Source organism: Sceloporus occidentalis, unplaced genomic scaffold, assembly GCF_023333645.1.
Source record: "Sceloporus occidentalis isolate IW3139 unplaced genomic scaffold, rSceOcc1.0.p SCAF_1, whole genome shotgun sequence".
Classification (NCBI taxonomy): domain Eukaryota; kingdom Metazoa; phylum Chordata; class Lepidosauria; order Squamata; family Phrynosomatidae; genus Sceloporus; species Sceloporus occidentalis.
In genome coordinates, this window is record NW_028316981.1 from 216,979,959 (window position 1) to 217,007,596 (window position 27,638).

Below are 27,638 nucleotides of genomic sequence, written 5' to 3' on the forward strand. Positions count from 1 at the left end.
TGTCTTTTGTAAAGGTTGTAGGCAGTATGGCGTCCTAGCACAAACACCATCTGGGCATCTCTGTTCTTTGCCTGTGCTGTATGCAACCCCCTGCAGTGGAAAGATGACAAGGAGAATGCAAAGACACACTGCAATTCCCACATACTTACCACAGCAGAGCAAAGAAGTCCAGGGGAATCCCAGAAGTATTCCCTTACGTTTGAAACCAAAGCACCATCTCATTCCCACTGCAAGGGCCACCAGAGAGCTTGTGGGGCCAGAAAGGCAGTATTAAAAGAACTACACCACAATAGCAATATTAAATGTTTATGGATCTGGTTTTAAAAAATCATATTAAATATCTGACTTAATAGTGAAGTGAACCTCTAGTGAAGGAGGTACTCTACCTCAGCTATCCAAAAGTTTATGGAGGCTTTGTTTCAACACCCTCCTTTGACACAACCTCATGGGAATTTGTTAGGTTTATATCTCTCCCAGCTGGCTTACAAGGCCATCATGTTGTTATCCTCACAGCAAGCCTGGGTTAGTCTGAAAGGTGTCCTCATAAGCATCATGGTTGAGGGGGCTTTTAACATGGACCACTCCAATCATACCAACACTTTTCAAATTCATGTTAACAGTACAGTGGGCCCTTGTTATACACTGGGGTTTGGTTCCAAGATCCCCCGTGGATAACAAAAGCCGTGGATGCTCACGTCCCACTAAATATGACATCGCAAAGTGGTGTCCCTTTAAAAAAATGGAAATTCAAGGTTTGATATCTGAAATTTATACTATTTTTGAACATTTTCAAACCGTGGATGCTTGAATCTGTGTATAAAAAAATCCGTGTATAAGGAGGGCCAACTGTATTCTCTTACAATGCTTACAACCCTCATGAATACACTTACCTGGATGTGATCCCCACAACCGAGCTCTGTAAAGGTGTTTCTATTGGTCTCTCTCAATTTCTCTTTCAGAACATACAAGGTACACACCATGCTATCCTTTACACAGGGCTAGATCCAGTCATGCCACAGCCCTCAAGGACTTTAGCCAGGGCTGCATATCTAGCATGGGCTCAGACTCTTTCATACTTGTGCTTTTACCAGCAGCGCCAACTCTACAGAGAAATGAACACTGTAGTACTCTTTTCCTAGAGCCCATAAAAAATTGAAAGAGTATGTTGTCCCTAAAGGGGCGTCAAAATGAACTTCAGATCTTCTTCGTCTCTAATGATTGTGAGCAGGAGCAAAGTAGTAGCAGAAATAAAAGCAATTTGTTTCTGTTCCAGATGTTACTGCAAGAACCACTTACCTATTCAAGAGTGTGTCCCACCATCTCCAGCTTTTGTTTTTGACCTCCAGAAAAGAAAGTCTTCTGGGAGAACCCCTCTAACTTCAGAAGTTCACTAATTTCAGAAAAAAACTGGAATCTCACCTCCCCATATAAAAGTACACAGTAATACAGGCTGCAGAGACAGAGTTCCACATAGTATTTTTAGGTTAGCAAGGAACCAGACTCCATCAGATTGCAGGGCTCTTCTCCCAAGAAAGCTTTCCCACCTTCTAATCTGAATTAACTTTTTCAGATCCTACTGTACTACCTACAACTTGTCAAATCAAGGCAACAGTAATAGTGTTTCATGATGAAATGGCTGGAGTATATTAACAGGACTCCTTTCTCCTTTTGCCATGCATTTCTTACATTTACCCTACCAGATGGAAACCACATATCTTGAGTGTCTGTCACTCCTGTGGTAACACATGCATCTGTGATGGCTGGAGGCTATTGCATACATATACCGCGATAGATTCTTCTGACAATTCAGATTTCCCAGTAGATCACCGTATCTTACATGGTCTTCTGGAGGTGCCTTTATTAGACGTCTGTTAAGTGGCTATATTCCAAGTTGCAAACCATATTCTAGTAGTTCAATACCTGAGCAAGGACACGTGCCCTCTTCACATAAATGTGGATGCATACATCATTAACTTATAGCCTGTTATACCATACACTGCAGCTGGAGATGATCATATTGAACTGTTTAATGTATTGTATGACAGTTATGTTTCCAGTGTATCTGTAGCAAAACAAACACTTGCCTTGCAGTTTTAAATCAGTGCAGGACAGGTTGTAGAGAAAATACATACATCATAGAGCAGAGAAAGAAAAACAGCCTTCTGCCACATGATAATTTGGGAGGGCCTTCAGACAGCAAAGAACATGGGTATTATAAATACACACAATGGCCCTGTTTTAATTTGCACTGTCATTTACTTGAGTCAGACAAAATATTGCTCTGTCTTTGATACCCATAGATGTATAAACTTGTGATAACAGCAGCAACAAAAGACTTTCAATGCCATTCCCACAACTGACAAGACAACAAGGACAGCAGTGACACAAGTAATTGTGACACGCACAATGCACAGCAGCTCTGAACAGCTTTTCTCCTCCCTTTTTGTAAAATGTCTGCTTGCACTGTAGTCACTTAAACAGAAATGGTACAAAGTCAGTTTGATGGGAGAGGGGCCCCCAATTTGTGGCTCTCCAGTTGCTATCAGACTCCAATTTCCACTAGGCCTAACCATCATAGCCAATGGAGAAGGGTGACAGAAGTTCCAAGCCAACATTTCAAGGGCCACAAGCTTCCCCAGGAGTCAGATTAAGTGGATGCAGAAGCATGCTTCTCCCAGTTATGCTGGCACTTCTAAAGTGAATAATAGGAAGTGAAAGAGCACACAAGAGCACACCTCTGCAGTGCCACATTTTAACCAGGCCTCTTCATTTGTTAGGCAGGGTATATGTTTGATGGAAACTGGGGACCTCTCATCGAGGTAAGGGTACTTAAGGCCTTTGGTAAAGCAAGCACTCAGTTGAGTGTCAATATAGGAACAAGACTCCCGTGCTCTCTTAACAATAGCTTCCAAGTATTTCTGCCTCTCTGAAGGAAAACTCCATTGCCAGGTACTTGTTTATCTAAATGCTATTTATTCTGCTTATAAGGATGGCTTCACTAGGGTTAGTTGTTTATGTGAAATAAACAGGTACATAATGCCAGTAAGGTAAGGACAAACAAGAGACACAGGTGCTAAGCAGGGCCTGAGCTAGCCTGGGGCATTTTCTCACCTTCCACTGCTAATAATCTTATCTTACTATTCAGAAATTCTCCAATTAGGCATGTACTCCCCACTAGTAAGAGAGAATGCAATGCAGGTGCTTGAGTATAGAAGCAGACCCTTCAACCAGGGAGCAGGAAGAACTGCAATTTACTGAAGAGAGAAACAGCAGTGGCACAGCCATGCCAATGCAGCAAGGAACATGGACACAGCTGCACCACCACCAAACTCACAAGCTCTCCTGGGCCCATCATGGTGTCACACTGTCCACCTGTGCCCTAACAGATCATACCTTTCATCAGGTACCACAGCCTATGCTTCATACCATTATTTTAGTCTGACTTCTTCTGCTTTACTACAGCCTGCAAGCAGAGCCTTGTCCCTCCAGTACTCAGACAGAAGAACCAGACTCATTTGGGTGGTGAAGAAGTGCTTGTTAGCCGAAGTTAAGAGTACACGAACTGGTAGTTACACATGCCAGAGGAAAGATTACAGCTGCGTTCCTCACAAGGACAAACCACACGTGCGTGAGAAAGCGGCTGAAGTCCTGTGCATAGAGAAAGTAGTCCCTTGCTGTAGGCACAGAGGGCCAAGGGTTGTTTTGCCCATGCATAAAGAGACGGAGCAGTGGAGGGGTAAAAAGCAGAAGAGGCACAACATACATGAGAACAGACAACACACACACAAAAAGCAGCCAGGAGAACTTCTCTCCAAGATGGCAGCATATCAAACCAAGATCTTGTCCAGAAGAGATCAAGAGGGGCCTCAATATCTTACTGTTTCTCTTCTCACACTGACAGCAACGACACCATCACCTTGGACCCTGGCTCCTCTTCGGATGTTGCACTTCCATCAGCATAATTCCACTGAGATGGGAGAGGTTTGTCCAAAGAAGATAGGAGCTCCATTCCTGTTCTCCTCCATCATTCCCCAATGTGGAGAAGATGGGGAATTGCAAGAAGACGGATTCTGCAAATGAAATGCTGGTGCATGGCAGTGAACATGCAAAAAACGTCAGCACCTTTGCAGCATGCTATGGGGACAGTAGAGGCTATTCCTACCACATCTGGGGTAGAATTTTAGGAGGTCAAATTAAATCACTTTCGAATAAAGTGCAGGGGGCAGTGGCTGACCACCCCTACCCTACAGCATAATCACAGCCCCTACCCCCCTTTCAATAGCATTCCATCTGGCTGAATCCTGACTAGCACTCCAGCAAGGCAGACATTTGTGCATCCAGATTAAGGCCTCAGACTATGCTGCATAGCTGTGCCACCTCTTGTGTCCTGATTGGCAAACACAGCAGAAACCTCTCTTAAGCACATTTAGCTTCACAACTGTGTTACTTCAAATCAGGGTTATACAACTTCACCATAGCATGTTAAGTTGTCACTGAGCATTAGCCCATACGTGTATGCTCATCGCTGACAGCATTATCGAGTGATGACCTAAAAGAGGATTGTTGAAAAGACTGCAAGAATCAGCATTCAGTCAGTTTCCAGATATACTGCATTGCTATCTCAAACCCAAGAAACCTCTTCAGTTTCAGTCCTGTCATTATACAGCGCAACTGCCTTGAAAGCAAGTCCTACTATAACAACATGTACAGAGTAAGAAGTCTTGGATACACTGGTACTATTAAGCTGCTGCATATCCTATTAAGCTACGGAGCAAGCAGCATGGGACTTGCTAACTAAATGGCAGATTCCCAGTAAGCTACCTGAGTAGTCAAGCAAGCCACAGCAAAGATCTATACAGTATGATACTATTGCTGCTTTTGACTATAACTATACTATGAATGTAAATAACAATATACCTGCTTTGGAGTCAAGGAGAACTAATCAAACCAGTATCTTTTCCACTACATTTGTGAGGCCAAGGGTGCCTTGGAGATAGTACAGGAAAGATGATGGTCTTCATAGGACTAGAATTTCTGCAATCAGAGCATCCAGCATGAGCTTATAATTAAAACTAAGGGAACATCAGACCAATTCTGGTGTCAAATACCTCAATCTTGTCCCTGGGAAAAATGGTCAGGACTCAGCTTCTCTCCTCTCCCACCAACTATTCCTGTGGACATTTCATTAACACTGTCCATAGCCAAATGAAATGATTTGCAAAAAAGTCACAAAAGAAAAGGACTCCTGCAATGTACCACAAACCGCAAGTGAAACTCGAGTGTATCATCAAGCAGAACACACCAGCCCATGCCGCCCCCTTTACATCTTTCCTCCACTAGGCCCATTGCCACCCTTCAAAAAGAGATGGCACACTCAAAGGCTGCAGCAGTTGTGAAGGGATTCAACTCAAAACTGGAGCTGGAAACAGTGCATTAAACTGTCATATGGAAGGCAAACATAACTAAAGGAAAACAGATGACAAAGCCAGAATGAAGGGAGAAAGGAAAGAGAAGATGGAATTGGGAGCGGAAAGGGCTTTGGGGAAAAGGAGGCTGCAGACTAGGGAGGGGGAGGAGGGGGAAAGGACCACATTCTCAGGTAAAAAAGTAGACTGGGAACAGAAGCAACAGAAGGAAGAGAAAGGAGAAAACAAGAGGGCATGTTACACTGAGTACCCCACACTTAACAAAAGCTGCTGAACATACAGGAAAAGGAAAGCCCTCCCATTCTGCCATCCTTGTCCCACACCCAGGGAAGGAAACAGCCATTATCCCACAGGACATTGGCTCAGAGATTTTGCTGGTCTTTCATATCAAAGGGAAGAGCAGTAGGAACTACCTCCCACATGCAGGGTGATGTGGTTGCTTATCCAGTGCTTGTGACTCATAAACCCAGTTACCTTGGTCTCCCTTTGATACTTACGTGCAATTGCAATGACAACAATGGCACAGATCACTCCCAGCATGATCATCATCTAAAGAGAAGAGTTATGATGAGGTAAAATATCCAAAACCAAACCCAGCAAATGATAAGAATGTCTCTCACCAGGACAGGCAATCAGTTCACCATTTGAAGCCGCCTCAAGCAAAGATAGACCACTGGCCTGCTCTCTACTCTAACTGGCAGTTCTCCTTGAAGCCTGGAAGAAATTTCTTTCCTACCTAGGCATGGACAACTGTCTGCTTTCATTTTTATGTATGCATTTTTTCAAACTCAACTTCATTCCATCCCAATTTCGTACTAAAAATATGTGTCTATGCACTTTTCATACACATATTTGTAGCAAAAAGAATTTGGAAGTTTTGTCCCCTAATATTATGTTTGTCTCCTAATATCTTCTAATTAACATTTTTTTAAATGGAAAGCTGTATCACAAAATTGAGAGAAGTGGGAAAACTAGAAGATATCTGCATTCCACTGTGAAACAGATCAAAGTTCTCATCCATCTGTATCCCCATTCCTGTCACCTGACATACATTTCACTTGGAAATTCCATGGATTGAAGCCATAAACATGCATATACAAATTATTCATTCTACTTGTTATGGCCTCTACTTTAATTCAGAATTCAGAAAACAAGCTGTGAAACCATCACCCAAGGAACTGTCCTCTTCAACTACAGCTACACATCTAGTGAACTGTCCATTATTGGCTCACCTTGCAGTTCTTCCACCAGTACTTTCTCTTGAGCGCTGCTGCACTGCTTTCAAATACTTGGGCACCGGCTTGGAGTGCATCTGCTCGTTCATCTAGTTCTGATAGCTTCTGATCTCTCTCCAAGACTTTGTCCACATTCACACGCATAATATCCACCACCTAAATGGAAAACACAATTAATTCACAAATAAAAAGAAGAGGACGAAACCATAAACAGCAGCCAAGTAGGTTAGCAACTTACTTCTTCCACCTGCGCTTGAGTCTGCTGCAGGCGACGATTACTGGTCAAATTTGGAGGGGCTCCAGGGGGTCCCCCAGCATTTTCTCCTCCTTCTTGTCCTGCCCCTGGTGCACCTGGCTGAGCTGGATCAGACCTGGGGAGGCACATCAAGTATAAAAGGTGATAGTATGTGTCTATGCCTAACATTCACCCATACACCATACAGACCAGACGTAAATGGCAATTAAAAGTGGCAACCAAGATGTTACATTATCACCAGCATAGAGTTGGTCCTCTATATCCACAGATTCAAACATCTCTGGATTGAAAATATTTTTTTTTAAATTCCAAAAAGAAAACCTTGATTTTGCCTTTTTATATAGAAGGACACCTCTTGGTATGCATGGGGGATACCAAGGGCCACACTGTACACGAGTTTAACCCTGGAAAAGGTACAGAAACAGATCAGAGGATTGGGAATTTTCCCTACAAAGAAAAGCTAGAAATGTTTAATTCTTTTTTCTTTAAGACTAAAATAAAATTCTAATGGGAAACAAGAGAGAATTATGCATGGTACAAAGAAAAATGTATATCCTTTATAATAATGGAATTCAGGGTCACAATAGTGACCTTGGTTAGCAATACATTCAGGACTGGAAATTCTACACACAATACAGTCAGTCCACCATATCCAGAGATTTTTTATCCACAGACCCAAGTATCCATGGCTTGCAAATATTCTAAAAATATATAAATTCCAAAATTTCTTGATTCTGCCACTTTATATAAGGGACACCATTTTACTATGCCATTGTACATAATGGGATTTGAGCATCCACAGATTTGGTATCCCCAGAGGGTCCTTGAACCAAACCACAATGGATACCAAGGGCCCACTGTATATGATATCTAAAACTGGACAGTACAAGGAGGAGAGAGGGCCAACAGCTTTGAAAATGACAAATCTCAGCATGTATCAGCCATTAAAGCTAAAAAGGAGATGTCCATGTTTAGAAGCAGTATAATATGTTTCTCAGTACTAGCTGCTGGAGCAGAGAAACAGATGAGAGCTGCTTTCATACACTAGTTATGGCTTCCCACGACTATCTGGCAATACTAGAAACAGAGTATTAGACCTTAGGTCTGACCCAGCAGGGTTCTTTTTATTTTGTTCAGCAGACAAGGAATACTGTGGAGACGGCAACAAAAATTACAGGCCAAATGAACAGACATCTGAATAGAGCAACTGCCATGTAAGTAGCAACATGATGAAATTCTACTAATCCAAACAGTTTACTTCTTTTGTAGTGATCCCTTGTTGTGCGACAATAGAAGAAGGATCTCTAGTGGGCCCTTGGTATCCACTGGGTTGGTTCCATGATACCAAAATCTGTGGATGCTCAAGTCTCATTAAATAGAATGACTTAGGAAAATGGTGTTCCCTATATAAAATAGCAAAATCAAGGCTTTCTTTTCAAGCTGTGCATGCTTGAATCCACGGATAAAAAACAATCTGTGGATATGGAGGGCTGACTGAATGTGCAAATCTAAATGTTGATGCCAGAAGCCACACAAATCAAGCCATGCCTCAGTCATGAAGTCTCTAAGTGGCTATCTAGGTAAGTAATTCCTTTGGCCTTCACTCCCGCATTCCCAATCACCATTGGGGAGTATTGGCCTTCCTTACAAACCTGATAATCACTGTGGATATCATGAGGAAAATGCTGCAGCAAACCAAGTCAGGAGACTTTTCAGGCATCAAGGGAAAGGGTGACAGCAAACATGGAAGAACTGCTGTGTCATAAGAGAGGCAGCCATATCCACTGGAAGATATTGCCATCAAGGTCCTTGCTTTTACTGTCAAGTTCCTGCCTGCATCTCCAACAAGAAAAGCGCCTCTCCAGTCCAGAAAGCAAAGCTGGGTCTGCCATTCAACATCAGAGGGGTGAGAGGCAACCTGGATCTCAAGAGAAGCATCTCTTTTTTATCTTGCTAACAGAACTTAAAATGTTTATTTCCTGAAATACCCACATGGACAGGAGGAGGAGAGATCGGCCTGCATGAATCCCCCTCCAACAACACCTGAACTTAAAACAGCAACATACTCAAAATGCAGGCTTGAGACTAACATAGTCTTAAATTTTTCCTCTTCTGTATGATTTTAACACCTTTGTCTGATGAAGAAGCCAGTGGAGCTTCAAAAGCTTGTATTTTCCAAGACATAGCCATGTTAGTTTGTAGAATCAATATGTAGTGAGATCCTGTAGCATCTTTGACACTTGACTTAAGTCTAGGAAAGCTCATGCTGTCAACATCTTTCTTTCAGTTAGTCTCAAGGGTGCTACAAGATTTCTCTACAACATGCATTTTGTACATTTTGTACACCCCTGTCTTCTGGATTTCAGATGGTATTGTACCAAGGAGAAGAAAGCCAAAAGAAAGCAGACCAAGCTGGTAGGGCACAGGCTGCATCAGTCAACGTGGCCATCCTGGTTTGGCCCACAGATGATCAAAAGCAAAAAAGAAAGATAAGATTCAGTGGAGAATGCAGGGAGTTCAGACCGGGACAACACCAGAGATAAGGCTGTATTAGGAACAGTTTCTTGCACAGGCAGAAAACTCTAGCCTACTTCTCCACCTCGGTGATGCCTTCCTGGCTGTGGAGCTGTGGAGGATCCGTTTAGATGGCAGCGCTCCTGCCCACTGCGTCCCCTGTGTGCCCTTCAGCTGGGGCCAGCAGGAAGATTGCCCCACAACCCCCCCAGCCCTCAGCAAAGCTGCCTCCTCACTGCAGAAATAATCCGGTTTGACATGGCTCCATGCTATAGAAATATGGGAATTGTCATTTGTTGGGGCACTAGAGCTACACTGAGCCCCCTGCGATCTATCTCTAAAACTTACATGGCCAAGCTGAGAATCAAACCCTGGTCTCCAGAGTCTTAGTCCAACACTCAAACCACTGTGCCATGTTGCCTCTAGTTAAGATCATTTTTGTGTCATCTCCTCATTTTAATACTCCCCTCTGTCTACTTCCCAATACCACAGAGTGTCTTGCAACACACACACACACCCTCCAAAGTCGCTCATAACATTACTTACTGGTCACCATTGCTGGCTTACTTTTTTTCTAATAAATAAAGATAAGTACGGACAGACCTCTGTATCCATGGATTAGTCTTAAGAGGTCAGAAGCTGTGCCAAAGCTGTGCTCCAGTCAACAACAACAGCAATTTATTGAGTAGCCCAAGGGCCGTTTCAAAATGCTAGTAACATAATAAAAAACAGTATCACACAGCTATATATAAAATGTAAATATAGTGCACTAGGTGCAATAAATCTCCATACAATATAAATACATATGCATAAACTAAGCGTGCACCAGGACCAGAACATGCACTACTTGTATACAGCTTATATATATCTAAAAGATATACAATATGTGCTAAAGGATATACTAATAAACAGATAAAATAAAATAGTTAACAATTAAACAGTAATCTGTAAGATAGTTACCATAGAAAGTAAAACAGAATTAAAATTGGAAATAAATGAAATAGGACTGGAGCATGGCTCTGGAACGGCTTCTGGCCTCTTAGGATGCATGCATCATTTAAACAGCATGCCTTCAAAGTGACCTGAAGCAGCTTTATTTTGGCCTGTCTGTACAGGCTCTAAGTCACTATATTTAATGGGACTTGAGCATCCATGGATTTTGATATCCACAGAGGGTCCTGCAACCAAACTCAAGAGCTCACTGTATAATCCCTGCAGCCTGGCTGAAATTTTTAATTATTATTCCAGTCCCTTTCTGTTGATGACAGAGAAGACCCCTGACTTGGTTCAAAAGAAAGGTCACAAATCATCACCCAGTTATTGACCTATTTTGGGTTTTAAATTTTTAAAAAATCAATCAGCCAGCATCCTGCATCTGGACAGGGGCCCCCTGCAACCTACCCCCCAGTTTTTTAGGCTCCCCACCAGAAGGATTTCTGGGGCACTAGAGAGTGAGACAAACTGGCCAATTCTTTGCTGACTATCTAGCTCCCCAGCAGCTCAGACAGCCTTCTGTTGGCAGTTTCCTGTCATCACATGGAGGTTTGAGAAGCATTTCTGGTTGTTCCACTGGTGCAACGCCTGTGAATGAGGAGAGAGCAAGCTTGTTTTCTGCTGCTCCAGAGAATAGGACATGGAACAATGGATGCAAGCTCCAAGAAAAGAGATTCCACCTCAACATTAGGAGGAACTTCCTGACAGCAAGGGCTGATCGACAGTGAAACACACTCCCTCAGAAAGTGATCGAAGTCTCCTTCCTTGGAGGTCTTTAAACAGAGGCTGGATGGCCATCTGTCGGGGATGCTTTGATTGGGAGTTCCTGCATGGCAGAATGGGGTTGGACTGGATGGTCCTTGTGGTCTCTTCCAATTCTATGATTCTATGATTCTGTGAATGTGAACACCAACATTTATGCCTTCATCAGTCCAGATTACAGCATCATAAATAAGTGAATAGGACGCTAACCCGATCAAGGATAACGATAGAAGAAGAGCAAAGAAGGCCAATTCCATTCTTGGTCGCCATCTTGAAGTTGCACCAGATTATTTTGTGCCAAAGGAGTCAAAACTCTTCCCAGCATTTATCGCCTTGAAATTCCTTTTGGAGTCCATATTTACCTTGGAATATATAAGTCTTCTATTTGTTGTAAACTGTGCTCCGGTGGCCCAACAAACTACAATCCCTCCCCTCAAATTCCACAGCAGGGGGCTGTGGCTGTTAAAGCGGTGTCAAACCAGGTTATTTCTGCAGCAGTGAGGAGGACTGGATGCAGGCATGAAACCCAAACCTGGTTGGAAAGGCTGGACTCCAACTCCTGTCTGGTCATCCATTCATCGATTCATTCATTCACATGTGCAGGAGCCACCTTGCCTTTGATAGTCTTCCCATGAAAGGAGGGCGAAGCCTTCCTCCAGCCCTTGGCTTCTTATAACACCCTCATCAAGGCCTTCGCTTCCAAGCTTGGACAGGGCACGTCCTCCTTTTCCTGGACCCGTCCTCCGCTGCCCAGGAGCAGTTCCAAAAAGCCATCCATTCTGAGCAGGACTTATTTGTATGTATATATATATATACAGTGCCGCCTCTGTATCCACGAATGCAAGCATCCACGGCTTGACAATATTAACTATATGAATTCCAATAAGCAAATCTTGATTTTTACCATTTTACAGAAGGGACACCAATTCACGGCTCCATTGTATTTAATGGGACTTGAGCATCCATGGGTTTTCGTATCCACAGGGGATTCTGGAACCAAACCCCAGAGGATACCAAGGGTCCACTCTGTGTGTGTGTGTGTATTCAACATTATATACATCACGTTACAACATATCCACATTCATTATTATTATTATTATTATTATTATATCCACATTCAAAAGAAGGAAAGAAAGAAACCACAAAAACATACCTATACTTCAAGGGATCTTACCTATAACTACCAACCCTATATTCTCCCATTCTTTTCTCTCCTCTCTCTCTCTCTCTCTTCCCATTCTCTCTCTCTACTTTCTATCCCCTGCTTCTCCTCTTTACCTCTTCCACCTTCAACCTTCTGAGCAGGACTTTCAGAAGGACATTTAAGCATGGACCTTTCTGGGGAGTGCTTTGCAGCTTTTATTGGGCCACGTCCTCCTTTTTGTCCTCCTTGGTGGTTAGGAGGAGGAGGAGGAGGAGGAGATCTGGTCCTTCTGCATGGAGTTGGAGCTGGTCCTCCTAGGAGTGTTTATTTGGGGGGGGGGGGGGAAGGGGGCCTGTCCTCCTTTTTCCTGGGGTGTCCTCCATTCCGATGCTCTAGGACCCATGGGGGCAAATGGGGGAGGAGGAGGGCTCTGGAGGCCGGGCGAGAGGGAACGGGGGCGGCGTCGGTGGTGCTGCAATGCGCCACTCGGCAGCAGGTGCCGCAGCCGGGCAGGGAGAAGGGGAAGCAGAAGGAGAAGCGAGGGCGGATGGTAAGGGGTCCCTTCCCTCCCCTTGAATCCCCTCGACTCACATGTCTGGGCTGCAGGAGACAGGCAGTGACACGGACCCCTTCCTTTGGCTTCGACCCCCCGCAGCACCTCCACTCCAGACCAGAGAGTTCTGCCGCAACAGCCCCTCGGCGCCTCCCCTCGCCTTTTATAGAGCGAATGAAGGGGCGGAGCTATGGGCGCAGAGAGAGCCAATGGGAAGCGCGCTCTGCTCATGCCACGCCCCCTCGCGAATTCCACGCCCCCTTTTTAGCCATCGGAGCCTCGCAGCCCCTCACCCAATCAAAGACGGCCTCATCTGCATAGCCCCGCCCACGGCCGCAGACTGGAACTCTGTCTGCAGTCGCTTCTTTGGAAGTGAGATGCGAGTCAAGGAGGCTGCATAGACACGTGTGAATGGCTGACACGGGAGTCCCGGCTTTGGAAATTAAGAAGGAGAGTTTGGGTTTTTACCCTGGTTCTGACTGCAAGGCGCCTTGACAAACCTTGGGGTTTTCTTTTAGTTCCATACCTTTATTAAATCTTGATCTATTTTTAAAAGAGTTTTAAGGATCAAGAATATAAAGCCTTTATATTATTTTATCCTTATTATTCTCTTTTAAAAATGTAAATATTTAAAAGAAAAAAAAAATATTACACTGGATAAAACCAAGATTTAATAAAGGTATGGAACTAACCTGATCCTATTAGCCACTGCTGCTTAGCTCCACAACACACAGCAGAAATAATCCGGTTTGAGACCGCTTTAACTGCCCTGGCTCAGTGCTAGGGAATCCTGGGAGTTGTAGTTTACTGTGGAACTAGAGCTTTCTCTGACAGAGAAGGCTAAACGTCTCACAAACACTACAGTTCCCAGGATTCCCTTGAGCCAGGGCAGTTAAAGTGGTCTCAAACTGGATTATTTCTGCAGTGCGTTGTGGAGCTTAGAGAGAGGAAGGCATTTGGGTCAGAATCCAAAGTCTCAAAGGTCCTATAGCCCTAATATTGTGGTCTTTGTATTGTAGGACAGAGCAAGCATGGCCAAGTAGTTTGAGCATTCGACTACGACTCCGGAGAGCAGGGTTCGAGTCCCAGCTGGGACTAAAAACCCACTGGACGACCTTTGGCAAGTCACACTCTCTCAGCCTCAGAGGATGGCCATGGCAAACCTCCTCTGGACACATTTTGCCAAGGTTTGCCTTAGGGTCGCCATAAGCCACAAACGATTTTGAGGAAGACAAGAACAAAACAGCAACAAAATATAGGGCTGTCCTGTTTTCCACAGTTCTAGCCACAAATACCCCAATCTGCATTTACATTGGAACTGGAACCAGCAAGGCTGTGATTTAAATGTACACAGTTGGTCTTCCTTAGCCATGGATTTTTTTATCCAGAGTCAAGCATCCATGGTTTGGAAATATTCCAACAAAATATAAATTCCAAATAGCAAACCTTGATTTTTCCATTTTAAATAAGGGACACCATTTTGCCATGCCATTGCATTTAAAGGGACTTGAGCATCCACAGATGTTGTTATTCACAAGGGATCCTGGAACCAAACCCCAGCGGATAACAAGGACCCACTGTAATTTGAAGGTTTTCACAGACAGCGTCCATGGTTTTCTGGGCTATGTGGTTGTGTTCCAGAAGAATGTATTCCTGATGCTTTGCCTGCATCTGTGGCTGGCATCTTCAGAGAATGGTGGCATGGAAGTGTGTGGGGTATATATACTTGTGTGACCCTTGGTTGGGAGGAAGTGGTGGGTGTTGGCATGGTCCAGGTCAGAATGCACAGGGAGGCCACTGAAATCCACAAACACCTGGACAACTTCAACAGGAAAGAAGAAACCCTGAAAGTAAACAAAGTTTGGCTACCAGTCCTGAAAAACACCAAAATTAAGACCCAACACATGAAAATGAATGCCACTCAGGGTCAGGGGGTTTCCGAGCTAATTAGACACACATATCCTCTTCGCTTATCCTCCCACTCTGAGGCCTTGCCATTCAACAAAAGACTATCTTAATTCCAAACTAAGATGGAAATCACTTGCTCCCAACCAATGGTTGCACTATATATATTTATCCCACTCACTTCCATGCCAGCATTCTCTGAAGATGCCAGCCACAGATGCTGGCAAAACGTTAGGGATAAATTCTTCTATAACGCGGCCACATAGCCCAGAAAACCCACAGAAAATGTGTAATTTGTCCTTGCTGTTGTTAAATGCCTTCTCGTCTGACTCATGGCAAACCTGTAGATGAAACAACTCCACGCTCTCCTGTTCTCCTCTGCACATCTTGTCCTAAGTATAGGTTTCTCATCAGGACTATCAGATACACTGGTGTTCCCGCGACCTTAAGAGCCATCCATAGCTTTTCATGATCTATATGCTGTCAAATGCTTTACTATACAAAGCAAGTGCTGATTCTTCTTGAATTCCTTGGTGTGCTCCATTAACCATCGTGTGTTTGCAATCTGGTCCCTTGTGCCTCTTCCTTTACTGAACCCCAGCTGCACCTCTGGGATTTCTCTCTTCATGTATGATTGAAGTATGATTGCTGTATGAATGCTGCAGAATTGTAAGCATAATTTTGTTTGCATAGAAAATTACTGTTTGTGTGTTGTGTGCTTTCAAGTAATTTCCAATTTATTACAACCCTAATGCAAACCTATCCTGGGGTTTTCTTGGCAAGATTTGTTGAGAGGGGGTTTGCCATGGCCTTCCCCTCAGACTGAGAGAGTATGACTTGCCGAAGGTCACCCAGTGGGTTTCATGGCTGAGCTGGGAATCAAACCCTGATCTCTAGAACTCTAATCCAACACTTAAACCACTACACTGGCTTACACTGGTTCCTAGAATTACTTCAGTCTTTTGTGTCTTCTTTTTTCTGGATAGGAATGAATATTGATCGTTTCCAGTCTGTTGGCTATCATTGTTTTCCATATTTGTTGACATATGTTAGATAGCACTAGAGTTGTGTGCAGTTCAATTGGAATATCATCTGTTCCTGGTGATATGTTCTTACCGATTTAACCACTAGCTTAAATCTGCATCTGAAGAAGCAGACTTAAGTCTAGGAAAGCTCATGCTACCAACTTCTTTCTTTCAGTTAGGGCCCAAACAGACAGGCCAAAATAAAGCCACTACAGGTCACTTTAGAGGTATGCTGTTTAAATGACACATGCATCTTAATAGGCCAGAAGCTACGCCAAAGCCGCACTGTAGTTCTTAAGACTGGAGCATGGCTTTGGCGCAGTTTCCAGCCTCATAGGACGCATGCAGCTTTTAAACAGCATACCTCCAAAGTGACCTGAAGCAGCTTCATTTTGGCCCTATGTCTCAAAGGTGCTACAAGATCCCTTTGCATACTGATTTTACAGACTAACACAGCTATGTATTTGAATTTTAGGTTAACTATAGTAATAAATATTTCCTTGCTTATCTGAATGCTCCAAATATTTTGTGCTAAAAGGAGTCAAGCTATTCACAGCATTTATTGACTTAAAATTGCCTTTGATTCCATGTTTAACTATGGTCTTTGGAATAAATCAGTATTCTATTGATTAATTGTGCATCTGTCTAGTTTTATTGCAGTATATGAAGATAGTCTGAAAACATGTTTGTCTTATATTCAGATAATAAAGGTATCATCTTGCTATAACTTTATATTTGGCAGACTTTCCACTTACGCTGGAGATATTAGCATCTCACCTACCTGATTCACCTACCATTGATTCAACAAAGCCTCAGTTCTTCTTTATGCTGATGTTGCTGTTCTGAACTCTCAGACTTCATTCGGCTCTTAGGTGGCTACTGAACAGCTTTGTTGAGTACTACAAAATTATTTTTTAATAATTAATTTAATTAATTTATCAGAGCCAGAGTGTTGTTGTTTGGGTGCCAGACTAGGATTCTGGGAGATCAGAGTTCAAATCCCCACTCAACTATGGAAATCCTCCCGAGTGATCGTGGGAAGGTCACACACACTCCATGGTAGAGAAAGACAATGGCAGATCTCCTCTGAATAAATCATGCCAAGAAAAGCCTAGGCTAGGGTTGCCAGAAGTTGGAGCCCACTGCAAAGCACATAACATTTAATTAATTACTCCAAAACCAAAAAACTTGTCTTTTTTTTTTAAAGAAAAAGGCCAGATTTCCATGAGTTTGGGGGAATACAGTGGGGCCCTTGGTATTCATGGATGTTTGGTTCCAGGCATGGATACCAAAATCTGCAGATGCTCAAATCCCATTATATACAATGGCATAGTAAAATGATGTCCCCTATAAAATGGCAAAATCAAGATTCACATTTTGGAATATATATATATATATATATATATATATATATATATATTCAAGCCATGGATGGTTGAAACAGTGGATGGAGAATCTTTGGAACCGTAACAGAATTTAACAGGTTGGTTCATGTACTTATTCCCATATAAGGTTTCATGAGGCTATAAACTGAGAGGTTTATTGCTGTTGTTGTTGCATGCCATCAAATCGTTTTCCAACTTATGATGACCCTATCATTTTTTTAGATTATAAGCCTGAGGGCAGAGAACTGTTTAATTAACTACTTGTAAGCCACTGATAGAGTGGGGTATAAGTACCATAAATAAATAAAATAAATAAATATCATGTGGTTTTCTTGATAAGTTTATTCAGAGAAGGTTTGCCATTGCCATCCTCCGTGGTTGAGAGAGTGACTTGCCCAAGGTCACCCAATGGGTTTCCACGCCAGAGCTGGATTCGAATCCCAGTCTCCAGAGTCAGAACTCAACAGCCAAACCACAGGGAAAAAAATACCAGTATGCCAAGTATAAAGCAGAACAAAATGTGGGAATGACAACCTATTCAACTCAACACTAAAGTTAGGATTGTCCAAGCCATAGTACTTCCTATCACCATGGATGGATGTGAGAGCTAGACAGTGAATAAAGCTGATAGAAAGAGAATCAGCTCATTTGAGATATGCTGAGGATGTCCTCTCCTCTAATTTATTAAATGTCCAGCCTTCTAATTTATTAAATGGCAGATTAAGATCTATAGAGCTCCTTCCCCTGCTACTTTTTCTTTTCATATGGAAACAGACCAACATGGCTATCCACTAAACCATAGAAGTTACTCCTAATAACAGCAAAGTTGAGTCTATATTGTGTGTTTTCTTTCATGGCATTTATTACCAATGGGCTAGAAAAGACCTAATATATCTGATCATACAGCTGTTCCTAGATCACTTTCTTCTGATCATTTTGCCCCAGGGCTCCAACATAACAGTCACTAACAAACTAAAAGAGGCATCTGTTAATCTATGCACACTTAAAATTAACTATAGTTTTGATAGTAAAATATGCAAACACTTGTGGTACTTGCCAGAACAAGAATGTAACCTAAAGGAAAAAAAACCAGCCTTAATCACATAACATCAATCACTAAGGTTGGTAAACAACTGTCTTTTTCATCCCAAAGTCTGATATGTTAGGGGCTCACTAGAAAAACCCATTTCTTTGTGGTTACAATGGAAGCAGTGTGAACCTCATAGTTCCAAGTAAAAAGCATTTTACACTACAAAATGCCCAGAGCATGCTAGTAGATCACTGAATAAGAAGAAGGAAAAGCAATGTACTTCGCTACAGAACAAGTGTGGGCAATTTGTGGTCTGCTGCAAGTTGTTGGACTGGAATTTTCATCATCCCTCACCATTGCCTACTGACTGATGGAGCTCCAGTCCAACTATCCCTTTGTTGGTCTGAGAACACACTCTTCCCAGAGTGTGTTCTACAGCGATGCTCGGTATCCCCCCCCCCTTGCAGGGTAGGATACCAGACTATTTTCAAACCCTTTCACTGCTGGTGTTGAGGAAGGCCTTTTTGTTTGCAAGACTGAATGTACGCCCCTCAAATGTGACCAGGGGCAGATATCTGCAGGCCCCATTTTTGAATCGTGTACGTCACTTTGATCAAGCTCCAGATGTTCTCCATCATATTGTACTGCTTTGTCCATTGTATATAATTCCGAGGGGGAAATTGTTAAGAAGGTTATTGGAAATGAATATCTCTTTGAATGAGTTATCAGTGGAATACCTATTGGAAGATTGGAACCTACACATTACCAGGTTAATGGCTAATTTTCTGGTGGAGGCAACAAGATTATGGTTTAAATTTTAATAATGATTCTGAAGTTTTATTGTAAATGTTGTAAATGCATGTTTTGTTCTATGCCTAATAAAGGTTGACTGACTGACAAAAAATATGTTCATCTGCTATGGAAACTGTTACTTCCTCCCATGCAGTTCTTCTTTCCTCACCATGCTGTTATTTCTCACCATAGTTCTTTACATTTGTCCACCAGTTACTCTCTTACTAAGAGACTTTGCACATAGAATTCTGAGGTTTTTTGGCACAACATGAACATCTTGACCAAATGTAGGGCTATGACTAAGGTCGTTTTTTTTCTTTCTCCTGTAGGATTTTAATACAGTCAGCCCTCCATATCCACAGATTCAAGCATCCACAACTTGAAAATATTTTAAATATATATACATTCCAAAAATCAAACCTTGATTTTGCTACATAAGAGGCACCATTTTGTGGTCACATTGTATATAATGGGACTTGAGCATCCACAGATTTTGGTATCCACATAGAGTCCTGGAACCAAACCCCAGCAGGTGCCAATGCCTCGCTGTATGGTTACCTGATGAAGAAGTGGAGCTACGATAGTTTGCAACATGTATAATGTGTATTTTGGTTGTCCTGATAAGGGTATCACTGTTTTGTGGATTTTGGATGATATTGTACTTTTCATTGTATGCTGCATAAATTAATCCATAACTGCAGATGCCAGAATATCAGACAAGAGGAGGCAATGAAAGAGATCTGTCATTTTTGTAACTATATTATTGACATCCTGCAGATATTTATATTGTGACAAAGCTATTTTCTCTTTAAAATATTTTTTCCATTCTGAAATAAATTTAACTGCAACTGCCAAGAAAAGTTGTCCCTTAAATTTAAATTAAAAAATAAATCCAAGGAACAAGAATTTGAGGTGTTGACAGTCACAGAAGACAGTGCACAGCAACTACTGTGCATTCATATACCAAAAACATGATAGAAACTGCAACAAGAGTTATCTTCAGACTATTAAGCATATGCAGTTCTTCAAGGATGGAATTTCAGTGCATTATAAATAATATATTGGTAGATGAAGTGGGAAATAGATATAAAATAGAAACAATCAGAAAACAGAATAAGGAGATCATTTGAACAACATCACACATCTTTCAGACTGTGACTGTATTAGTGATGAATTAATAGTTTCCATGAACACACCAAGTACTTAGGGACAAATGTCAGGTCTTGAGTTGCTACTCTTAGCGATGCTTTCCTGTACGATTAAAACGTTTGTACAAAAATTTAATCCTCTTTTTCAGGTTGTGGTAGTCCTCAACAAACATTCGGTCACCAACCATCTTCTTTTTGCGGATACATCTTTGCAGCTCATTCCCCCTCCAGCCACGCAACCATTTTGGACCAATTATCAGGTCTTTGGGATGAGCTAAAAAGTCCCCTAAAAAGAATGGAGAGGAAAAGGGGGGGGGGGATATGGTAGAAAGAGTGGTCAGCCTTGCTATCTACATACCCCCAAGGTATCCTCCCTTCCCTCTCAGAATACCAAAGTATTTGTCTATGAGCACAGAAATGTACCTTTCCCTGACCACATTTTACTGAAAGCCAGCATATACCACTTAATTGAACTGGAAAGGAAAGATTTCATATTGATCTCCTCTGCAACTGCCAAGAAAAGTTGTCCCTTAATCTTCTTTTAACCTCGTAGTAGTATAAACGGAAGAGGGGTTTACAGGAGCAGCCAGGTAGGGAACACTTCTCAACCACCTTTATGTGGTGCGGAAAAGACAGAGAAGAAAGGGCACTGGTATAGCAGAGGAAATCTGAGAGCAGTCTAAAGGAAGGATTATGATTAGGAGAAAGGAGGAAAAGAACTTGAAAACAATGAAAAATACGCAGTTAAAAAGGGGAAAGAAAAAATCATTCTTACTGTGCATTATTATTTTTAAAAAATAATACACCAGCTGACGATCATTGGATGACTAAAGCAACAAGCAATGTTCCTTTTTGCTTCTGGAATGTTCCCTGGGGAGGATTTAGGCCATTTTGGTATGTGTTTTTTGGCTTTGTTTTTTTTAAAAGTGAGAAGCAAGCAACAAAATGAGTTTGTTTTCAATAACAAAAAAATGGGAACTATCTACTTTGGATTCTTTTTTAAAAAAATATTGGATTATTTTTTAAAAGTAGAGTTGTAAGCTCTGCTCTCTTTGCTTCTCTATAGCAGAAAGCAAGGCAGTTGGGCTGTGATACACCAAGCACATGTGATTTCCAGCCTGGATACGCAGACATGGAGGCAAAGGAGAACCAGGATTGTCATCTGGTTTTGTGAACTGACCAAACTAAAAAGATGCTCACTAGCTGACATTGCTCTTATTATTTTTTAAATGCCCAGGTCACCAAACTACCATTTCTATACATAGTATTGTTATGCACAAAACAATGCAGAGAGCAGGAGATCACAACCTGTGCTCTGAGGAGCCTTTAAGGCTCCGTGTGTACTTCCCAGGTGCGCAACGGCCATTCCAGAAAAATGAAAGAAATAAAAATTGAATGACATTAAAGAATAAGAATATATTGTTTTATATACTCCTAAAGACAACTCACTTGTAAGACATAGAGTTGGCCTCTTAGGGGCTCCGCCATAGAAGTAAGGGCTGTATTAGTCAAAAAGGTTGGGAACACCTGGCACAGTGCAAATATGAAGGAAGGCATGCTCCAACCTCTGCCTATGAGCCAGAAGACTGACCTAGAATCATAGAGTTGGAAGAGACCACAAAGACCATCCAGTCCAAACCTATTCTGCCATGCAGGAACTCTTACTCAAAGCATACCTGACAGATGGCCATCCAGCCTCTGTTTAAAGGCTTCCAAGGAGGGGAAACTCCACCACTCTCTTAGGGAGTGTGTTCCACTGTCAAACAGCCCTTACTATCAGGAAGTTCCTCCTAATGTCAAGGTGGAATCTCTTTTCCTGTAGCTTGCATCCATTGCTCCGGGTCTTGTTCTCTGGAGCAGCAGAAAACAAGCTTGCTCCCTCCTCAATATGACATCCCTTCAAATATTTAAACAGGGTTATCATATCACCTCTTAACCTTCTATTCTCCAAGCTAAACATCCTCAGCTCCCTAAGTCATTCCTCATAGGGTAAGGTTTCCAGACACTTCACCATTTTAGTCACCCTCCTTTGGACACGCTCCAGTTTCTCAACATCCTTTTTAAATTGTGGTGCCCAGAACTGAACACAATATTCCAGGTGGGGCCTGACCAAAGCAGAATAGTGGCACTATCACATCCCTTGATCTAGAGACTATACTTCTATTGATGCAGCCTAAAATTGTTTTGGCCTTTTTAGCTGCTGCATTGCACTGTTGAATCATGTTAAACTTGTGGTCTACTTGGACTCCTAGATACTCATACAATGAAGAATACAATGGCAGGCAGGAGACATGCCTAGGCCCATGCACTGGTCAATGAAGATGAAGCTGTTCTGTTCCTGTGTTTGCCTCTCTCTTCCCTCCCCATTTCTTTTCCCTTTTATACCTCTTCCATTACTCTGTAAACCTACAAATAAATGCACTTCTGTCTTTTGTCAATAAATGCATAAATGCCTCTCCCATTACAATACCACTAATTCACTGCTATCAGTTCCCATTGATTTGCAGTTCCCATCCACTGGAAAAATATTGTCTCCTGTCTGTTTTTTAAAAATGCCTGACAGATATAGTACCTACCCAAAATTCCAATGTTGTCATAGACCCCAAATAGTGCTCGTTTTTCTGTCCATCGGTCAACCTCTTTGGGGCGGGGGGGCTCCCTTACACGGAAGGAGTTAGGAACGCCTAGAAAAGATAAATAAAGGTTAGCATAATTGCCAAAAATTATATTGGAAAATCTGCCCCTTTAGAGTCTCTCTTGGATTGCTTGTAGTTGGAATTGATTACTTCTGGGGGGGGGGGGGGGACCCTTTATCCAAAATCAGTGTGGATATGGGAGACAGGTTTGCTCCAGGTACACAGCACTGAAAGAGTCACTCACTCCTAAAACCTTGTACTTCTATTTATATAAACAAAGAAGGACACACCTCACAAAGTTGTTTGCAAATCAAAAACAAAAAAGGACCATAAAGCATTTGGAATCTATATAATGAATGTAATGTAATAAAATCTACAATGGATTTCTTCATATAAATACTGTAGAACCATCTGTCTCTGACAGCCTGGAATCAGGCACATGGTCCCATCCCAAGTAGGTAGCCCAAAAAGATACTTATGGCTAACAGCATCAAAAGCACAAAGAGTAAGGGTCACTGAAATCACTTACAGTGTGTGTGTGTATTCTGCACTGCTGAAGCCTCATCTGGAGCATCGCATTTAGTTTTGGGCACCTCATATAGGGCTAAAACACACTGCAGAAATAATCCAGTTTGAGACTGCTTTAACTACCCTGGCTCAGTGCTGGGGAATCTTGGGAACTGTAGTTTATTCTGGCACCACAGCCCTCTGACAGAGAAGGCTAAATATCTCACAGTGTGTTTTGGCCTATTTCTACAGTGTGTTTTGGCCTATAGATAAGTTGGGGCAGGTTCAGAGAAGGGTAAGAATAATAAGATTTTATATGGAGAACCAAACATATAAGCAAAGGTTGAAGAAACTGGGCAGGTTCAGCATGGTGAAACAAATGAGGGGTGACAATACTGCACTCTTTAAATACTTCAAGGGCCTCCACAAAAAGGAGAGGGCAGGCTTGTTCTCTGATATCCTAAATATAGGATCAAGGTCTAATGGTTTTAAGTAGCATGAGGGTCATTTTCGATTTAACATTAAAAGGAACCTCTTTACAGTAAGAGCAGTTTGGCAATGGGATCGCTTGGAGAATTGGTGGTGTCTCCTTTAAAGGTAAAGGTTTCTCCTTTGAGGTGACTACCTATAGTTGTGTCCAACTGTATGAAGTAGTGTTCATCTCCATTACCAAGCCAAAGAGGCAGCATTGTCAAAGATGACTCTGTGATCATGTGGCCAGCATGACTAAACACCGAGGTGCATGGAACGCTGTTACCTTCCCACCAAAGCAACACCTATTTATCTACTTGCAATTTTACATGCTTTCAAACTGCTAAGTTGGCAGAAGCTGGGACTAATGATGGGAGCGCACCCCTTCACACAGCACTTGGGCTTCGAACTGCCAACCATCAAAATTGGCATCTTAACCACTAAGCTCCTGGAGGGTTATTGCAAAATCAGTCTAGCAAAAGGGAAGGCAAGTCTTTCTGCCCAGGGTGGAAACCATGAGATAGTCCTAGGAGAAAGCTCTCATCCCAGGAATGGCATCACTAGGACATCTCCCTTGTTGACACCTCCCTTACTGTGCTGGAAGGCATTCATATTCATTGAAAGGTTCTGAGGCTGGTGCTCTCCTCACCCTCAAAAAGAAAAGGAGGAGGAGGAAATGATATATTGCAAACAGTCTGTGGCCAAGCGTAGTTTTTTGTGGGTTTTTTGGGCTATGTGGCCATGTTCCAGAAAAGTTTCTTCCTGACGTTTCGCCAGCATCTGTGGCTGGCATCTTCAGAGAAGCCAAGCAATTTGTTGATGAATTTTCAGACATCATGAGAAGGAAGGACGCAATGGAGAAGACAATAATGCTGAGAAAAGTGGAGGGAAGGTGGAAGAGAGGAAGGCCACATGCCAGATGGATGGACTCTATTACGGAGGTCACAATGGGTTTTATGGGGTTGCAGGAATTAAGCAGAACAAGGGGGCGTTGGAGATGTCTCATTCATAGGGTCACCATGAGTCAAGATTGACTCAAGGGCAGTTAACAACAACAAAAGAACTTGTCTTGGAAAAGAAGGATGACCGGTCTCCTTGTGGAAGCTAGCTGGAACCTATTCCTCAGAAAAGATTACCTAGAAGCAAGTTCCCTTAAAAGTCCCCTCAGTTTCTCCCAAGTTGGAATTCCTCCTGAAATGTAGGACATAGGCTGATACGTATCATGTGTCCTGGAAAAGGAGGATGCAAGGTCACCCTGAACGGAGAACATTCCTCCTGGACAGAGGTTTGAAAAGGTGGACAAGTCCTGGAAAAGGAGAGCGTGTCTGGTCCAGGGCTGGGGAGTAGGAATGAAGTGGGTTAAAGACAATACTGTTCAGGGAAACATTCCCATGCATTACATCACTGTTATTTAATGTTATTTTAGTTTGTTGCCTGCCTTATTTTATTGAATGTTATCATGTACTAATCACAGAATCATAGAGTTGGAAGGGCCCTCCAGTCCAACCCCATTCTGCCCCGCAGGAACTCTCAATCCAAGCATCCCTGACAGATGGCCATCCTGCCTCTGTTTAAAGACCTCCAAGGAGGGAGGTTTCACTACACTCCAAGGGAGTGGCTGAGAATGTATGCCACAGGCAGGTTTACTTTATCTATTTTATCTATTTTAACTGATTCTATGTACAGCGCTGTTTAAATTTACACTGCTATATAAATAAAGCTTAATAATAATAAAGGAATATGAAGCTTCTACTGGAGTAGGACCACGAGTAACCACTGCCCTGGTGGCACAGTGGTTAAAAGTGTATACTTCATACTGTATATGATAACTCTTGCCAGGATGGTTATAGCGAAACATTGGAAAGCGGATGAGGACTTACAAACAGACGAATGGTTATTAAAGTTAAGCGATATTAGACAGCTAGATATACTCTCATGTAAACTGGAGGATAGGAAGAAAGATAAAATTGAAAAAGAATGGGGACAAATAATGATGTTTTTGGAAAAAAGATGGTGTCTGGATAAAAACCTGGTTGATTTGGTTGTGTGAATATAAAATTAAAATGATATAATATTGGACCAGGGAATGAACATATTTTAGTCAAAACAAGGTTATAAATGTATAAGATAATTTCTTGGAGAATACATGTGGATTTACAACCAATGGAAAAAGTGAAAATGAGATTATGTATTATTAGTTTCATATAGGAAATGATGTGATAATTATTTTGGGGGAGAAAATGGGTTGTATATGGACAATTGCAAGAAGCAAAGGAAGACAAACAAGCAACACAAAAGAAGATTTATAAAGACAGGAAGTAAAGACGCAAGGAACAACTGGTGTTGTAAATAGAAATGGAATATTTTGGAGCTTCATACAGTCGATCCTTCATATACACGGATTTGTTATACACGGATTCAAGCATCCACGGTTTGAAAATGTTCAAAAAAAGTATAAATTTCAAATAACAAACCTTGATTTTCCATTTTTTATTAGGGACACCATTTAGCTATGTCATTATATTTAATGAGACTTGAGCATACACGGATTTTGTTATCCACGGGGGGTCTTGGAACCAAACCCCAGCGTATAACAAGGGTCCACTGTACTATGTATATAATGAGAAAACTAATAAAGATATATTGAAATAAAAGTGTATACTGCAGCCACTCACTCGCAAACCACAAGGTTGTAAGCTAAATACCAGTCAGGGGCTCAAGCTCGACTCAGGTTTGCATCCTTCTCAGGTCGCTAAAATGAGTCCCCAGATTGTTGGGAGGCAACTGAAGAAGAAGAGAAGGTTAAGAGGTGATATGACAGCCCTGTTTAAGTATTTGAAGGGATGTCATATTGAGGAGGGAGCAAGCTTGTTTTCTGCTGCTCCAGAGAACAGGACCCAGAACAATGGATGCAAGCTCCAGGAAAAGAGATTCCATCTCAACATTAGGAAGAACTTCCTGACAGTAAGGGGCTGTTTGACAGTGGAACACACTCCCTCAATGGAGGGTAGTGGAGTCTCCTTCCTTGGAGGTCTTTAAGCAGAGGCTAGATGGCCATCTGTCAATGGGGATGCTTTGATGGAGAGTTCCTGCATGGCAGAATAAAGGGGTGGGACTGGATGGCCCTTGGGGTCCTTCCAACTCTATGGCGGGATACATACCGCCATTTAGTACGTACAGAATACGTACTAGGGTTAGGAAGGGGCGGTGCTTCCGCACCCCCCTAACCCTAGTACGTATTCTATACGTACAAGATGGCGGCGCCCCTTCCACATGGGCGCCGCCATCTTTACGTATCGGACGCTGAGCGTCCGTACGTGTCGCGGGGGTTGTGACGTAGCGAGTGCGCCCCTGGCGCCTCGCTACGTCGCAAACGCGACACAAGAAGAAGCTCCATTTTGGAGCTTCTTTTTCGCTCCGCGCGGGAGCCGCGCTGTCTGGAGGCTCCGGCTCCCCCGCGGATCTACCGGCGGCGGCGGTTTGTACCCCGCCTATGAGTCCATAAATTAGGTTGAACATTGTGAACTGCTTAGGGAGTGCCTAAGTGGTATAGAAATGCACTTGCTACTGCTAAAACCAGCCTTGGGACGTTCTCCCTGTAAAAGCTGGCCAGGACCTCTTCCTCAGAAGCAGTTGCCAACTAGAAGCAAGTGCCCTCCCTTAAAAATCCCCGGATGTTGCCCCACGTGACCAAGCCAAGACTGGGAAGAGGAGCAAAGGAGAGCCCCGAAGCGACTCCCCCGAGGCCCTTTTCCGTCCCCCACCTGTCGTAAACAGCCGGAGAGCCTCGGGAGGAGCGAAGGGGCCGCGGCCCAACAAGCAACGCGCGGTCGCTGCCAACAACGCGGCCGCCATC

At 42.6% G+C, this 27,638-nt stretch overlaps 2 protein-coding genes across 2 annotated transcripts; both read right to left on the bottom strand.

The window, feature by feature from the left end:
- Window positions 1–1,245: 1,245 nt before the first annotated feature.
- Window positions 1,246–13,007, bottom strand: LOC149323425 (vesicle-associated membrane protein 1-like). Its single transcript, XM_089488906.1, has 5 exons — window positions 12,922–13,007; window positions 6,900–7,032; window positions 6,659–6,817; window positions 5,924–5,975; window positions 1,246–5,612 (listed from the first exon to the last, which is right to left on the bottom strand). Coding segments are annotated over exons 1-5 (363 nt in total). The 5' UTR covers window positions 12,924–13,007; the 3' UTR covers window positions 1,246–5,595.
- Window positions 13,008–20,161: 7,154 nt separating this feature from the next.
- Window positions 20,162–27,637, bottom strand: MRPL51 (mitochondrial ribosomal protein L51). Its single transcript, XM_089488909.1, has 3 exons — window positions 27,547–27,637; window positions 22,745–22,852; window positions 20,162–20,454 (listed from the first exon to the last, which is right to left on the bottom strand). Exons 1-3 carry the CDS (start codon window positions 27,635–27,637, stop codon window positions 20,258–20,260), a joined length of 396 nt encoding a protein of 131 aa, XP_089345035.1. The 3' UTR covers window positions 20,162–20,257.
- Window position 27,638: the final 1 nt, after the last annotated feature.

Excerpts from the sequence above, each read along its gene's own strand:
- LOC149323425 (XM_089488906.1), bottom strand. Across the intron at positions 6,818-6,899 it reads CTCAAGCGCAGGTGGAAGAA|GTGGTGGATATTATGCGTGT; the intron begins GTAAGTTGCTAA and ends TTTTCCATTTAG. Across the intron at positions 5,976-6,658 it reads ACTGGTGGAAGAACTGCAAG|ATGATGATCATGCTGGGAGT; the intron begins GTGAGCCAATAA and ends TCTTCTCTTTAG.
- MRPL51 (XM_089488909.1), bottom strand. The coding sequence starts at position 27,637 with ATGGCGGCCGCGTTGTTGGCAGCGACCGCGCGTTGCTTGTTGGGCCGC. Across the intron at positions 22,853-27,546 it reads TCTCCGGCTGTTTACGACAG|GCGTTCCTAACTCCTTCCGT; the intron begins GTGGGGGACGGA and ends TATCTTTTCTAG. Across the intron at positions 20,455-22,744 it reads TGACAACATTGGAATTTTGG|GGGACTTTTTAGCTCATCCC; the intron begins GTAGGTACTATA and ends CATTCTTTTTAG.